Genomic DNA, 14275 nt, shown 5'->3' with positions numbered 1-14275 from the left:
AAGTACCATCACAATGTACGATGCTCCTGAAATATAGTCAATGCATTCAGCAAACAAGTCACAATAATAGAGGCCACTAACTCTAATGAAAGGCAAGCTTTCAGTAAATTTCTACTTGTTCTTTTAAGAAAAAAAGAAAATGAGACCGATTAATGTGTAGATCCATTATATAACAGAGAAGGCGAGCTAATAATGGAGGACATAAAGAAGGATGAGGTGTTTAATGCCTAGTGTGCTTCAGTCTTCACTGAAAAGCTTAATGGTGACAAGATACTCAGCACAATTAGCAATAAGGGGGACAGAACGCAAGCCAAAGTAGGAAAAGACCAGGTTAAACAATATTTACCTAAGTTAGATGAATTCAAGTTGGCAGGGCCTGATGAAGTTCATCCTAGGGTATTTAAGGAACTAGCTGAAGCAATCACAGAACCATTAGCAATTATCTCTGAGAACTCATGGATGACGGGTGACAGGTGAGGCCTTAGAGGACTGGAGAAGGGGAAACAGGGCACCTCTCTTTAAAATGGGGAACAAAGAGGACCTGGGGAATTACAGACCAAGCAGCCTAACTTCAATACCTGGAAAAATACTAGAACAAATTATTAAACAATCAGTTTGTAAGCACATGGGGAATAATAGGGTTATAAGTAGTAGCCAGCATGGATTTGCCAAGAACAAATTATACCAAACAAATCTAATTTCCTTCTTTAACAGGTTTACTGGCCTGGTGGATAGAAGGGAAGCAGTAGACATGATCTTTCTTGATTTAAGAAAGGCTTTTGACAGCCCCCCATGACACTCTCATAAACAAACTAGGGAAATGAGGTTTAGATGAAAATTACTATAAGGTGGGTACATAACTGGTTGAAAGATCGTACTCAAAGGGTAGTTATCAATAGTTCGCTGTCTAACTGGGAGGACTTATCTAGTGGGGTCCCATAGGGTCAGTACTGGCTCCAGCAATATTTTCATTAATGACATGGATAACGGAGTGGAAAGGACCCTTACAAAATTCATGGATGACACCAAGCTGGGAGAGGTTGAAGTACAGGATTAGAATTCAAAACAACTTTGACAAATTAGAGAATTGGTCTCAGTTTACAAGATGAAATTCAATAAAAACTAGAGCAAAGTACTACACTTCGGAAAGGAAAAATCAAGTGCACAATTACAAAATAGGGAACAAGTGGCTAGCTGGTAGTACTGCTGAAAAGGATCTAGGGGGCTATAGTGAACCACAACTTGAACATAAGTCAAGGTGACGCAGCTGCAAAAATGGCTAACATTATTCTGGGGTATTTTAGCAGGAATGTCACATGTAAGAGACAGAGGTAATTATCCCTCTCTACTCAGCACTAATGAGGCCTCAGCTGAAGTACTATGTCAAATTGTGGGTACCACACTTTAGGAAAGAAGTTGATAACTGGAGAGAGTCTAGAGGAGAATGACAAAAAATAATAAAAGCTTTAGAAAACCCCAATGTATGAAGAAAGGTTAAAAAATGGGTAAATTTGATCCTGAGAAAAGAAAACTGAGGGGTGACCTGTCAAATATGTTAAGGGCTCGTAGAAAGATAGAGATCAATTTTTCTCCATGTCCACGGAAGGTAGGACAAGAGGTAATGGGATTAATCAGCAGCAAGAGAGATTTAGATTAGCCGTTAGGAAAAATTTTCAACTATACATTCTGGAACAGGCATCCAAGGAAGGTTGTGAATCCCTATCACTGGAGTTTTTAAGAGCAGGTTGAACAAACATATCAAGAACTGTCTAGGTATACTAGGTTATCCAAAGTAACACATTCCTTTCATCCTTCACCTCCAATAGCATAAACCATTCCTCCCACCACTGCCACTCCCAGCCCGCTGCGAGCCTGGTGAAGTGAAGACACAGTGGTCCAGTAGTGACTGAAGGTGTCAAAACGCTCCACACAACTGAGGGCTCTGCTGTCACTCCAGCGTCCCCCCTGCAGTCGAGTATATCCACCTAGGCAACAGATAGAAAGTACATGCGTAAGTTAGCAGCTCTCCCTCTTCAAGGTCTTAGCCAATTCTAATGCAGTGGTTCAAGTGTTACAAAAAGCCAAAATAAGAGCAAAAGATATTCTAAAGAGTGACTAACATCTTTCTTCAGTGTAGTCATGCCTATGCTAATACTCATCAAATCAGACTTCTTCCTTTAGCAGGGAACTTCAGAAACTATTCCAGCAGAGAAATCAATATTATTTTTAGTGTTTGAAAAATCACTGGGGAGACAGTGTGGTCTAGTGCAGAGAGCACTGGATTGGGACTCAGGAGACCTGGGGTCTATTCTCAGCCTGCTGACGTGACCATGGGCAAGTCACTTCCCCTCCCTGTGCCTCTGTTTCCTCATCTGTAAAACTGGATGATGATGCTGACCTCCTCTGTAAAGCGCTTTGAGATCAATTGATAATCTTATCAATTTGGGGATTCTGAATGTTTGCTATAACAGCTGGATACAAACACCTTCCAGAGTATTAGATGCTGAAGCACCTTACTATGCATCAATGGAATTTTTCTCCTAGATTTACTAAGTATTCTGATGGAGGAAGAAGGATGATTTTGTGGTTAAGCCATAATACTGGGATAGCACTGAGACTTAGGAGGAGAAGGTTTTTATTCTAGGCTCTGCCACCGATTGTTTGTGACACCTTGGGAAATTCAATTCATCTCATCATCTCAGGATAAGTTTTCTCATCCGAAAAATTAAGATGATAGTACCGACTTCAGAGGGCCACTGGGAGGCTTAATTCAATATATGTTTGCAATGCACTTTGAGATGCCTGAATGAAAGGCGCTAGAGAAGAGAAAAATAATGTTATCTGACCTAAGACCTTAATCTCATGACAGTTTTGCAATTCTTAATACACCAACTCATGGAATGGTCACCTCCATTATTAGCAATAAGTGCTTCTGCACAAACTTCTTTTCAGAGGGTAAACATATCAAATGAACAGTGGAACTAAAAAAATTGAGTATAACCCCAAATGCAAAAGATATGAGTATTCTTTGATTATATTCATTGTTTATAAAAGACCCATTAATTTACAAAGATCACCAAACTGGTACAAAAATGCTTATTATAAAAGGAAAAAAGGGGGAAGAAACATAACACCCTTAGAAGAATATAAACAAATAGGGTGCATGTTTTGTACATATGTTCCACTTGTGAACAGTACACATAACGGGCTGCATTATTGCTCCGCACCTGAGGCAAGTGATTCCTGAAAGACTACTCCAGACTGTGATACTGCATTCAGGAAAGATGAAATATGAACGTATTTGTATTTTGTAATGCGCTCCAGTTATTTACGAATAAACACATTATTCACAATTGTAGTCCAGCAACAAAGTCATGGTATTAGATACACAACACTATCTTGGCAACTAGCTTTTGACAAAGAATTTAAAAGGTTTTAATGCAATATGAAATATCAAGTCACTGTTTTTTAAAAAGGTTAAAGCAACCAGATTCTAACCTACTGCATAAAGATACTTCCTGGCTTTCCTCCTGGGACGAGCCTTAGATGTTTGCAGAAAATTGCTGACTTTGTTCTCTTTGGGAGATTTACAGACTTCACAATATTCTTTCAACAGGGTTTGCAGAGCCACCCGAAGGCTGAAATCTGAAACTCCTTGGAAAAGAAAAATTAAAGAGAAACATGAAAGAAAAAGTCACAATGACAACTATAAACATCAGTAATTGACCAACCCTGAGGGGAAAATATACAAGTCAACTATTATCACCACCACCACCACCTCCTCTCTGCTTTTCATATGACAAACCAAGACAGATTTCGAAAATTCTGGTCCAAAAGTTTCACAAAGGCTTAGTTTTAAAAATCAAAATGTGAGTATATATTAAATACTCCTGGGGCATTTTGCACCAAAAAATTAAAAAGTGTGTGCATGATATTTTAAAACTCTGCAAATGTTATTTGTCAAAATAACACTACATAATCAAACCAGTTTCAATTATTTTGGTAATCTATTTCAAAATACTTGTCAGCAAGTATATCTGCAACAATACAGAGACACAAAAATTCCCCCAGGAGCAGAGAGTTAAAGAAACACCTATGACAACCCAGTTCCTCTTTCTCCATCCCCTTTCCCCGCCCAGCCCAGATACCCACACACCCCAGAGCCCAGCCATGTGGCCCCCCCTTGCCCAAATACCCGACCCCTCTCCACCAGAGCCCCGGGACGACCCAGAGGATGAAACAGCCTGAGGCTCTTTTCCAGGCTTATACAGTTTCCTGTGTGTTGCCCTCCCCTTCCTTCAGGGCATGCTGGGAACTGCAGCTGCCAGGAACCCTCTAGCTCAGTGGTTCCCAAACTGGGGTTTGCGAAATATATTACACGGCCAAGAGAGCTGTCCCTAGGGAGCCCAGGCAGCACGGAGCCAGCAGCCCAGAGCCCCTGGACTTCCAAGAGCTAAGCAGATCAAAACAAGCATATCTATCACACTGAGGAGATTTAAACTTCAAGACTCCTTGTAAGAAATGGAAAGGGAGATGGATTTTTTGCTGTTTTTATAATTAAATAGGCAGTTAATATTGTTTTTTAAATTATTATGAAGAACAAGTTTAAGCTTTGTTGTAATGTGCATTTGCCTGGACTGCTCGAGACCTGAATGCTTGTGTAGGAGGAACTCTTTGAGTTGGCTTCTTAAATACCTTCATGCTGTTTCCCATCTGATACTCCTTGATGAAACATAGGAGCCTTGTCTTAGAACAGGCTTATTCAAAGTGATACAACCTACGAAAGTGAGATCTTGGAAGAGTGTTGCTGTTTTCATATATAATAAAAATACTGTAAAGATAAATAATAATAATAGTGTGTAATAAGCTTGTCATAAAAAAAATTATATTTCCAAGATCACTGCTTTTATAATTTATACTCAGGTAAAGGAGAAAATCCCTGGAAATAGTCATTTTTAGGAGAAGTTCACAAGAGTTGACATTTTAGTGAAAGGGGTTCACAGGTTGTTAGAAAGTTTGGGAACCACTGCTCTAGCTCCCTCCCTCTCCCCCCAGCAGTGTCTTCTATCTACTAGCTGGGCTCTGCTGGGTCCAGTGGCCCCTAACGGTGGCTAGCAGCACAGCAGCCAATTTACGTGGGGGATAGGAAATAGTGCATGCACCTTAATTTCTGCAAAATTCTGCATTGCACAGTGGCACAGAATTGCCCCAGGAATAATTAATCAACTAAACTTCTTTAGTATAATAGTCAGTTGTTACACTTTTAAACTGGAAAAAATAAAACCCAGTGATCCTTTACCAAGGGCAAATACTCCATCCAAACAAACATCTTCATTTTTCTTTCTCTCTGTTACCTTCTATGTATTTTAAGAGTCTCTGGGATGGTAACAGAGGGAATCGAACTGGATCCAGCACTTCCACCACATGTTTCTTTCTTTTTCCCAGATCCTTCAAAATCCACTGCATTGCAGCTGTGAAAACTTGGTACTCATCCTCTATAGTAAGCTCCTCACTTCGCAAGATCTTAATAAGCTGCTCCTTTGTTAGCGCCAGGAACTCCTCGCCACTCTGAACTTCCAGAAAGTGAGCATGGATGTAATTCTCTGTGAACTCCTGTAGGTCATGGCAGGCAATTTGCTCAGAGAACTGGAAGAGTCCAATGCAATTCAAGGGGTCGATCTGTCCCTTCAGAAATTCACAGCAAAGATCCACAACTTCAGTCAGCTGGAGCATGTCTGCTGCTACTATCAGCTCCTGAACATTACTCTCACCAACATTCACTACTCCTGTGTGCAGAGGACAACGTGACAAACAGGACACATTTCAGATGTTATAATAGCCTAAACAGTGGTAAGCCTTAGTCTTTTCCATTTGAGTTGGACATTTTGAACTAAACATTCATTTGCCTTGCAAAATTACTGTCAGCTCAGTAATGCAGTAAGATGTTTACAAGTATCTGAAAAGGAATTTACCTGGAAGTCGCATACTTACATTAAAATTGGTAAATACAAATATGAGGGATAACCCAGAACGCCTGTGAATCACAGACAGAGTCTTGTTGATTTTCTGCTGGATGGTTATTCCAGTGACTCATTGACTGAAGACCACAACATAATTAAATAACTATGACCTACTTATGCTATGTTTATAGATGCATATAAAATTCCTTTATCAGCCAAACACACAAAATAGTCTCTTCTTGCCCCCTTTCTTTTAGGCCTTGATCCTACAAAGGCTCTATTTTAACTAGATTTCAGTAGGAATATACATGTGCTTAAAGTTAAGAAATACTAGGAGGGAGGAAGAATTAGGAAAATTCTTACTTAGGTTATTGCTATGTAAAATTTGTCTACATGAGTGACTTGAAGATTCTGGATTTTTTTTTTAAAAAGTAGATAGGGAGAGAGATATCACAGCTACCACTGAATGTCACTCAACCTAGCCCTAATGGTTATCCGATTATTTGAAGACCTCAAAGCACAGACAGAAAAAGGATGCTGGCCTTACAGATCAGCTCAGGAAGTGTTAAGGAGTATTATGGAAGAAAAAGTGTAAAGTTGTGGGACAAACAGCCAAACTGACAGTCAAGGCCAGCATCATTGGTAGAAAGGGTCAGCAAGATAATGAATAGCAGCCAACTACATGCATAGTGATATATACCTGCACATGTATACAGTATGTGCATGTTTATATGTATTCAAACACTTACAGAGACAACTCACTTTTGTAGTAAGTACAACACACAGTACTGAATTTCTCTTCACTGTACAGCAGAACAGAATCTTAGAATGTAGAGACAGAGAAGACCTTTTAGATCCTCTAGTTCCTCTCATGCCAATACAGGACTGATTCCTATTGTACTTTTACAAATGTTTAGTCCAGCCTAGTTTTAAATGTGCCAAGGAATGGTACTTTCAGCACTGTTCTGTAAGCTGCACAGGTCAGCAGCACCATTAAGGATCTGAGCCAGTTAATAATTGTCATAGTACAAAGTGATCTATATAAAGTGAACATTCCACTTTTCAATCAGAATAGCAAACGTAAATATACCTGTGTAAATAAAATCCAGGAGCATCCGAAAGATGCCAGCCTCTACTCCTAGGATCCGTACTACATCCTTTGAAGACTCTTTCATCCCTCCCGTGAACAGAGCAGCAAAGTAAGGGCTGCTTGCAGCCAAGACCAGGCGATGGACCTTAAATCCTTCTTCACCAACCTGGAGCTGCACATCACAGAAATTATGCGAACCTCTCATTTTGTTAATCTGGGCAAGGATGAGACGAGCATGTTTGTCTGAGGAGAAAGGGCTGTCGCTGACCCTGGGACAAGCCACACAAGCCATGATGATCACAGAGAAGACCAAAGATTGCTGTCCATTGTCAGTCTCCAAGTGCCTAGGAAAGAGAATTAATAACTTGGGCAAGTTCATCTAGTGGAATCAATACTCCCCATTATTAGAGTAAGGGTTTTTTTTGGGAACTTGAAGAATGCAGCAGCCAGAAAGAACGTGCTTAGCATGGAGCACACAAAACTTTGACCAACAGAGGGTCACAGGGGTTGCAGAGGAGGGAGGCTGGGTGACGGGGGACAGTGCAGGGATTGGGGTCCAGCCCCGGGGGGGGGGCAGCAGCACAGGGGTTGGATGTCTGGGAGGCAGCATAAGGGTTGGGGGACCTGGGGGCGGCAGGGGTCAGGGCAGGGGCTGGGGGCAGCGCAGGGGCTGGGGGCGGGTTGGTGGCACCGGGGGGCGGTGTGGTGGCACCGGGGGGGGCGGCGCAGGGGCCGGTTTGGTGGCACGGGGGGGGGGCAACGCTAGGGCGGCCGGAGGCGCCGATCCTCCCTCACCTTCTTCCCGCTCAGCGGAGCCGCGGGACAGCTCCTTCCGGCCTCCCAGCAGCCTCTGCGCGCCGCAAAGCGCAGGGAGGGGAGCCCCGACGAGGCGCAATGATCACGTGAGTCGAGCAGCCGAGCCAGACGCCTGGATAAAACCGCGCATGCGCAACCCAGCTGGGAGTTGGTGAGGCGCAGGCGCGCTTCTTGCCGTTACAGGTGTGACGTTAAACTCCTCGGCCCCACCCCCGCCATTTGCTGCTACGGAGCATGCTCAGTAACTCCCGCTGACGTGCAATGGGCCCCTGACTAAGGCGGGGAGAGTGACCCCAATGAACCCTCTGTTCCGCTCCCTGTAGTACAGCGCCCCCTGCAGCACTGACCGCAAGGGGAGAGCGCCTCCCCCGCCCCACCAAGCTCTTACACACGTGCTGCTCCTTGCACCATGTTAGTACCATATTGGGGCCTGGAGGCCAGCCCTGATTCCGAAGGGAAAGCATCCCCTGCCGACTCCCACCTACACCCAGCAGCTGCTCCCTGCAGAACAACACCCCCTAGCACCACCCTGGCTGCAAGTGCCCCTCTTGCGGTTTCCCCTGGACAGACACACACTGCCCCCACACCCGCACAATGCTGGAAGGAACTCGGGGTTCTGTCCTGATTCCCAGGGCAGGCGCGCCACCGATAGTAATCTCATGGGAGCAAGTATAAATCAGTGCAGAAAAAGAACATTCCCACCTCACTTTGTTTACTGTGAGACTTGCAAATAACAACCCACATACAGTAACAGCAAACATTTCCCCACACATGGTCATTGCAATGATTTTTTTAATTAAAATGTTGCCCCTTTAAAATTACCCTGAAAATTAATCTGAACCTCACATTGTGTATTATTTTTCCTCCTTTCCCTTTGACTTAATTCAGATTTCATTTCTGACAGGGCTCAAAATACTCTCAGATTTAGATTTGTGGAGATATACCTAAAAAAAAAAATCATTGGAAGGAAGTTGTCTGTTCAGATATCAATAGGAGTATACCGTTTCTGCTAGTAAATGCATGCATATAAATGCATGTGCACACTGCTATAAATCAATATACATTTTAAGCCACGGTGATGATAATCCTTTGAGATTTATTAGCTCATTGATTCTTTGACATTTATTAATCAGAAGTAGGATGGATTAGTCAGTCTGATGTTAGCTATTAGATACTTGACCTGGGCTGCGGTTTTCACACCATAGTGCCAAATTTACAGCTCCGGGATAGGGTTGCTGAGGCTACTGATTTTGCCACAAGAAGCTTGTCATCTTGGCAGTAACGTGACAGAACACTTGTGTCTCCAGAGGAGGGCACTGCATCCACATGCTACATCTTTACAATGAGATGGAGAGCCCTACTACATGCAGCCAGTCATCTCAGATCTTCCTATGTGGCTTCTAAAACAAGCAGCACAATTACAAGAATGGGCCTGAAATCACATTTTGCTTGTTAACTGTGAAATTTGATTTTGTATGGAGGAGGAGATCTTCCTGCCTTCTGATCAACCAAACACCAGGTGTTACAAGTCACAGCATTAAAGGAATAAAAAGCTGCCTGTGTTTTATTTCCTTTAGTAAGTTTATAAAGTAACATTTCCCTGATTAACCAGTTGAGTGCTAATTAACATACAGGAGAGCAACATACAAGGCACCTCCATTATTTATTATTATTAATAATAATAATTTGTATTATCATAGCACCCAGGAGCCCCAGTCATGTATCAAAGAGTCCTCTGGCACCTCATAGACTAACAGACGTTTTGGAGCATGAGCTTTCGTGGGTGCATGCATCCGACTAAGTGGGTATTCACCCACGAAAGCTCATACTCCAAAACGTCTGTTAGTCTATAAGGTGCCACAGGACTCTTTGCTGCTTTTATAGATCCAGACTAACACAGCTACCCCTCTGATATTTGACAGTCATGTATCAAGACACTATTGTGCTAAGTGCTTTGCAAAAACAGAATTAGAAGATAGTCTCTGCCCCGAGATCTGACAATCCAGCGCTGCTCCATGTACCAGGCTGCCTATGCCCCCACTGAAGTGCTGCTCTCGTACTGCCAGTAGCACTCCAATAATGGAGTAAAATTTGCCACACACGTTATATATTTTTCTCTCTCAATAGACTTGTACGTCAATGTCAAAGCTGTAAGAAGCTTTCCATTTACCTTTCATTTACTCTAGTAGTAACCCATAAACCCCTATGTCTATCCATATCTTCCTTCCTGCTTTAAGGCCTCTCTTCAGAGCCTCTTCAATTGCCTACAAAGTTTGCTACTGAAACACTCCTTTCCCCTGCCCTCAAACCCTGCAGGGAATGATTTTGTGGCCTCCTCAGTATGACGTTTTTAAACAATGCAACAATTTTGAATAAATACTGCCCCTTTTTGTTTCAGTAATTGTATTTATCACATGTGACAGGAAATTCTTCAGCAAACTACAGTACATTAATTATAGTATATAGAGGTAGATATATTTTATAATAGTTAAAAAAAACAAATATTTATTTGGAAAAAGCATCTTTGTTTGTGTGCCCAGCAAGCAGACTCCTTCAGTCAGCCACTGCAGTGCTACACCTGGTGGGGGGGCACAGCTTGCTGAAGAAAACGCTTCCATTGCTCTGCCTCAGTGGCACTTGTCATCCACTACATTTTCCTTCTGAGTCAACACTGAACCAGCACCTCAGATGCTTAGGGGCAATGTGGTGCAGGAGGTGCAATCTTTCAGAAGAGACATAAAGTAGAGGCCTTGACTATTTGTTGTTATTACAAATCACGTGGCCCTTTCTGTGAGAGGAGGCGTTTTCGTCATTTGGCTTAATTCCAGTACAGGTGAGTACATTCTGCCAACCCAAGTTCCCCTTGCAGTTTCAAATTGATATGATACTTTTCACTTCCTGTGCTAAACTGTAGTGCAGGGTTGCACTTTGTTTTATATAGTCTTGCACTACTAAAACAGCTGTTACATTCCACTCCAGAAGAGACTGGCTTTCAGTGATGCAGGAAGTGGTTCCTCTGCATCTCTACCTGAATAGGTGATAAATTAACAATTAAAACACTTGAGTCCTTCAGATGAAAGGTACTAGAGAAGAACACAGGATTTTTATGACTAGAAATACCCTGTTGCTCTAGTGCACTAGTTCACTGCTCTTTTGCATCCATTTCCAAATTGCCGCCTTTCTGTTAAGGATGTAAAGAAGTCTCTTCTCCTTACATATACCTCCATGTCCCATTCAAATCAGATGTTGTTACATGTACAGGGCTGTCATACAATTCAAACAGCTGGGCAGTCACATGCTTTGCATCATGGGAAAGTTGTGCCCATAATATTCTCTGCTTTGCTGTGAGGTTGCAGCTCCTCAAAAGGACAGGACAAAAAGGACTATAACTTCAGAAGAAGGAATAAATACACTGTGGTTCTGTACAGTACTCATGCTTATAGAGAGCAGAACAGACTCCTCAGTCATTGTGCATAGTACAAAAGTAACAGCTCTTGATTTTGGAAGCACTGAAGAATATTTCAGGACTGTGTGTAGCAAACTTCACTCTAGTTTAGTGCTGAGACTCCCAGCCATACCAAAGCAAGACATGATTTTTGCATGAGAGAAAATAACCAAAAAGTAAAAGCTCCTTCAGTCCAAAGTAGACACAAACTTTTAAAAGGTTCTGTAGTTTGATCCATTCAATATAGGGTCAGATTCTGATCTCACTCATACAAGGGGAAATCTGATATACACAGGGCCGGTGCAACCATTTAGGCGACCTAGGCAGTCACCTAGGGCGCTGGGATTTGGGGGGGCGCCATTTTCTTCAGCAGCTACCGCGGTGGCTGGATCTTCAGTCACCCCGGTTGCCGCCGGCATTTAGGCGGAGGGCGCTGGGGCAGGGGAGCACGGGGAGGGCCGCCTGCAGCAAGTAAGGGGAGGGGGTGGCACACAGGGGAACTCCCCGCCCCAGCTCACCCCTGCCCCGCCTCCTCCTCGAGCACGCCATGGCTGCTTCACTTCTCCCGCCTCCCAGGCTTGTGGCGCCAATCAGCTTAGGCACCACAAGCCTGGGAGGTGGGAGAAGTGAAGCAGGGACGGCGTGCTCGGGGTGCTCGTGCTCATGTGCGGAGCAGGGTGAGCTGGGGCATGGGAGGTGCCTCAGGGCAGAGGGTGGGGGGTGGGGAGCTGCCGCAAGGGGGGTGCCTCAGGGTGGAGAGGGGGAGCTGCCGCGGGGGGGAGGGCACCTCAGGGCAGGGTGCTGGGCGGGGGGGTGCAAAGTGGAAGTTTCCCCTAGGGTGCGAAACATCCCTGCACCGGCCCTGGATACACAGGTGTAACTGAGGTCAGAATAAGGGCCAAAATGTTTGGTCACTGATACCCTTTGATTAGAAGAGTCTTGTGTTTAAGCCATGGGCCTGGATTAAATCCAACCAGGCAACTTGTTTTAAAGTAAATATCCTGTATGCTGTTTGCTGGATACTAGCACAATATTGTTTTAAATTTCTCCATTGGGAATAATCATCTTGTTTAGAAGAACAGTGATCTAATGAGAAACTTAACTTGAGAGTCAGAACAATGAATTCATTGCAGCTGTGTGAGAGGGGAACCAAGGCAGAATCCACAGAGGGTTTAGTGCATTTCAGAGTCAAAAGGCAGAAGGGGAGGTGATATTGGGACACAGTTAAGAGTCAGAGAGTAACACAGACTGGAACAGGAAGCAGAGCTCTCACTCATGGCACTAGCCATAGAGAAAAGGGAGCACTGCTTAACCGCATGATGGGGCAGAGATAGAGATCCCATTGACTGTGTTCTTCCTTATTTTAACACCTGCTAGGCAGAGGCCTCATTTAAAAAAATTCTGTGTGTGTGTGGCACAGAGTCCCCCGGGCAAAGGGTTTCCCTGTTTACCAACAACTCTCAACTAAGACCTGACAAACTCACTACACCAGATACATTCTTACAGGATAGTTATCCATAAAGAGTAATATGAAAGGTATCTACAGAAAGCTCATAGCTTGTCAAGACTTCTAATCATTGTGAGGTGTGTGCACGGATAATATTTAGGGAATAATGTATACTGGAAGTTTGCTTTATGGACTTGGAGTAGAAATTGGTCTCCAGGAGGTAATGCGTCTAGATGGTCACCCACTCAAGCCAGGAGCTGTCACCCCTCCCTAGTCTGCTGCAGAGGTAATGCAAAGCTCTATTGTCTACCCTTGCCACAGTCAATGGAAAACTGTCCGAGACAATCAAAACCACTTGAAGATAGAAAAGAAACTGCAACAAGGCCAGAGTTCGCCCCCCTGCCCCTGAATAGAAACAAAGGGCTGTTTTCAGTATAATACAGCATAGAGCAAGGCACTCTGGATCCATTCACTGAGGAAAACCCTGGCAGAGGCGGGTGCTTTCATGAATACTTGGATCCTGATTATTGAGAAACCAGCCAGCTTTACAACAATTGTGGAAAAGTCTTGACAACTGATAAATGTAGACTCAGATTCGCGTTTTATGATTTTGTTTTGTAGTGTAACCATTTGTTTTCATCACTCTTGCTTGATTCTGGTCAAACCTTTATTCTTTCTTAAAAAAAATACTTCTGTTTTGTTATAAGTGCTCAAAAGCTCTGGGTGATTTACAGGAGCGGTGGCTTAAGGTAAAAGTGGTAAACCGGGGTACAGTGCTCTGTTGGTGGCAGAGGATCTGGAATTCTTGTGAGCAGCCAGTGCAAGGGGTTAGGGATCACTGGGGAACAATTCAAAGGGATTTGAGGATTGGGGTGCACCTACTGTTAACCTGCAAGGCAAAGGAAAGGCTAGCATAAGCCCAGAGGGCTTATGTAGGGTTGGCAGTATCAGGGAATTGACACCCAATTACCACAAGAGAGACTCCCTCCCACTGGAGGCAGAGGCTAACAACGTGACTCAACATCATCGGAATCCCAAGGGGGGCAAAGTTGTATCAGTACATAGAATATTCCCTGTTCCAAACAGCATCATGAATGAGAAGAATTAGGCAATTATTTCTAATGACTATGTCCAAAGTCTGGGGAGGCAAACTGAGATCATGGGGGACAACTGTTCCCCTTGACCAAAAACAAATGACACCCTGTCTGGTAGGAATGTATTTCTGCAACTTTTACCTGGAGATGCCAGAGGGACAATCTGGTGCCTGAGTTTATGGGTCTGCTTCTCATCCTCTGCCAATATTTATTTAACGTAGATGATTGGTTTCATACAGAAAACAGCATACACCATTTGCTTTGCTTATAAACTTTGAGATAGCAGCAAAGAATCCTGTGGCACCTTATAGACTAACAGACGTATTGGAGCATGAGCTTTCCTGGGTGAATACCCACTTCGTCAGATGCATGAGATGAAACTTTGAGATGTCACACTAAATTAACTCTCTAATTAATGTGATA

At 43.4% G+C, this 14275-nt stretch overlaps 1 protein-coding gene across 4 annotated transcripts in view; it reads right to left on the bottom strand.

Annotated features, from left to right (window-relative positions):
• The window catches only part of LOC120370877 (intracisternal A particle-promoted polypeptide), a 31959-nt gene extending 23944 nt beyond the window's left edge, over positions 1–8015 (bottom strand). For all 4 annotated transcript variants that reach the window (XR_005584011.1, XR_005584009.1, XR_005584010.1 and 1 more), the window contains exons 1-5: positions 7846–8015; positions 7051–7394; positions 5355–5786; positions 3499–3654; positions 1818–1985 (exon numbers count right to left, since the gene is read on the bottom strand). Coding sequence is in view for 1 of the 4 variants with exons in the window: in XM_039486156.1 (XP_039342090.1) it covers positions 1818–1985; positions 3499–3654; positions 5355–5786; positions 7051–7342 (1048 nt within the window). In the remaining 3 variants the exon portion in view is untranslated. The remainder of the gene's footprint in view (positions 1–1817; positions 1986–3498; positions 3655–5354; positions 5787–7050; positions 7395–7845) is intronic.
• Between the last annotated feature and the right edge of the window lie 6260 nt (positions 8016–14275).

Source organism: Mauremys reevesii, linkage group 8, assembly GCF_016161935.1.
Source record: "Mauremys reevesii isolate NIE-2019 linkage group 8, ASM1616193v1, whole genome shotgun sequence".
NCBI lineage: Eukaryota > Metazoa > Chordata > Testudines > Geoemydidae > Mauremys > Mauremys reevesii.
The sequence above is the reverse complement of the archived record's forward strand: the minus strand, read 5'-3'. Positions and strand labels throughout refer to the sequence as shown.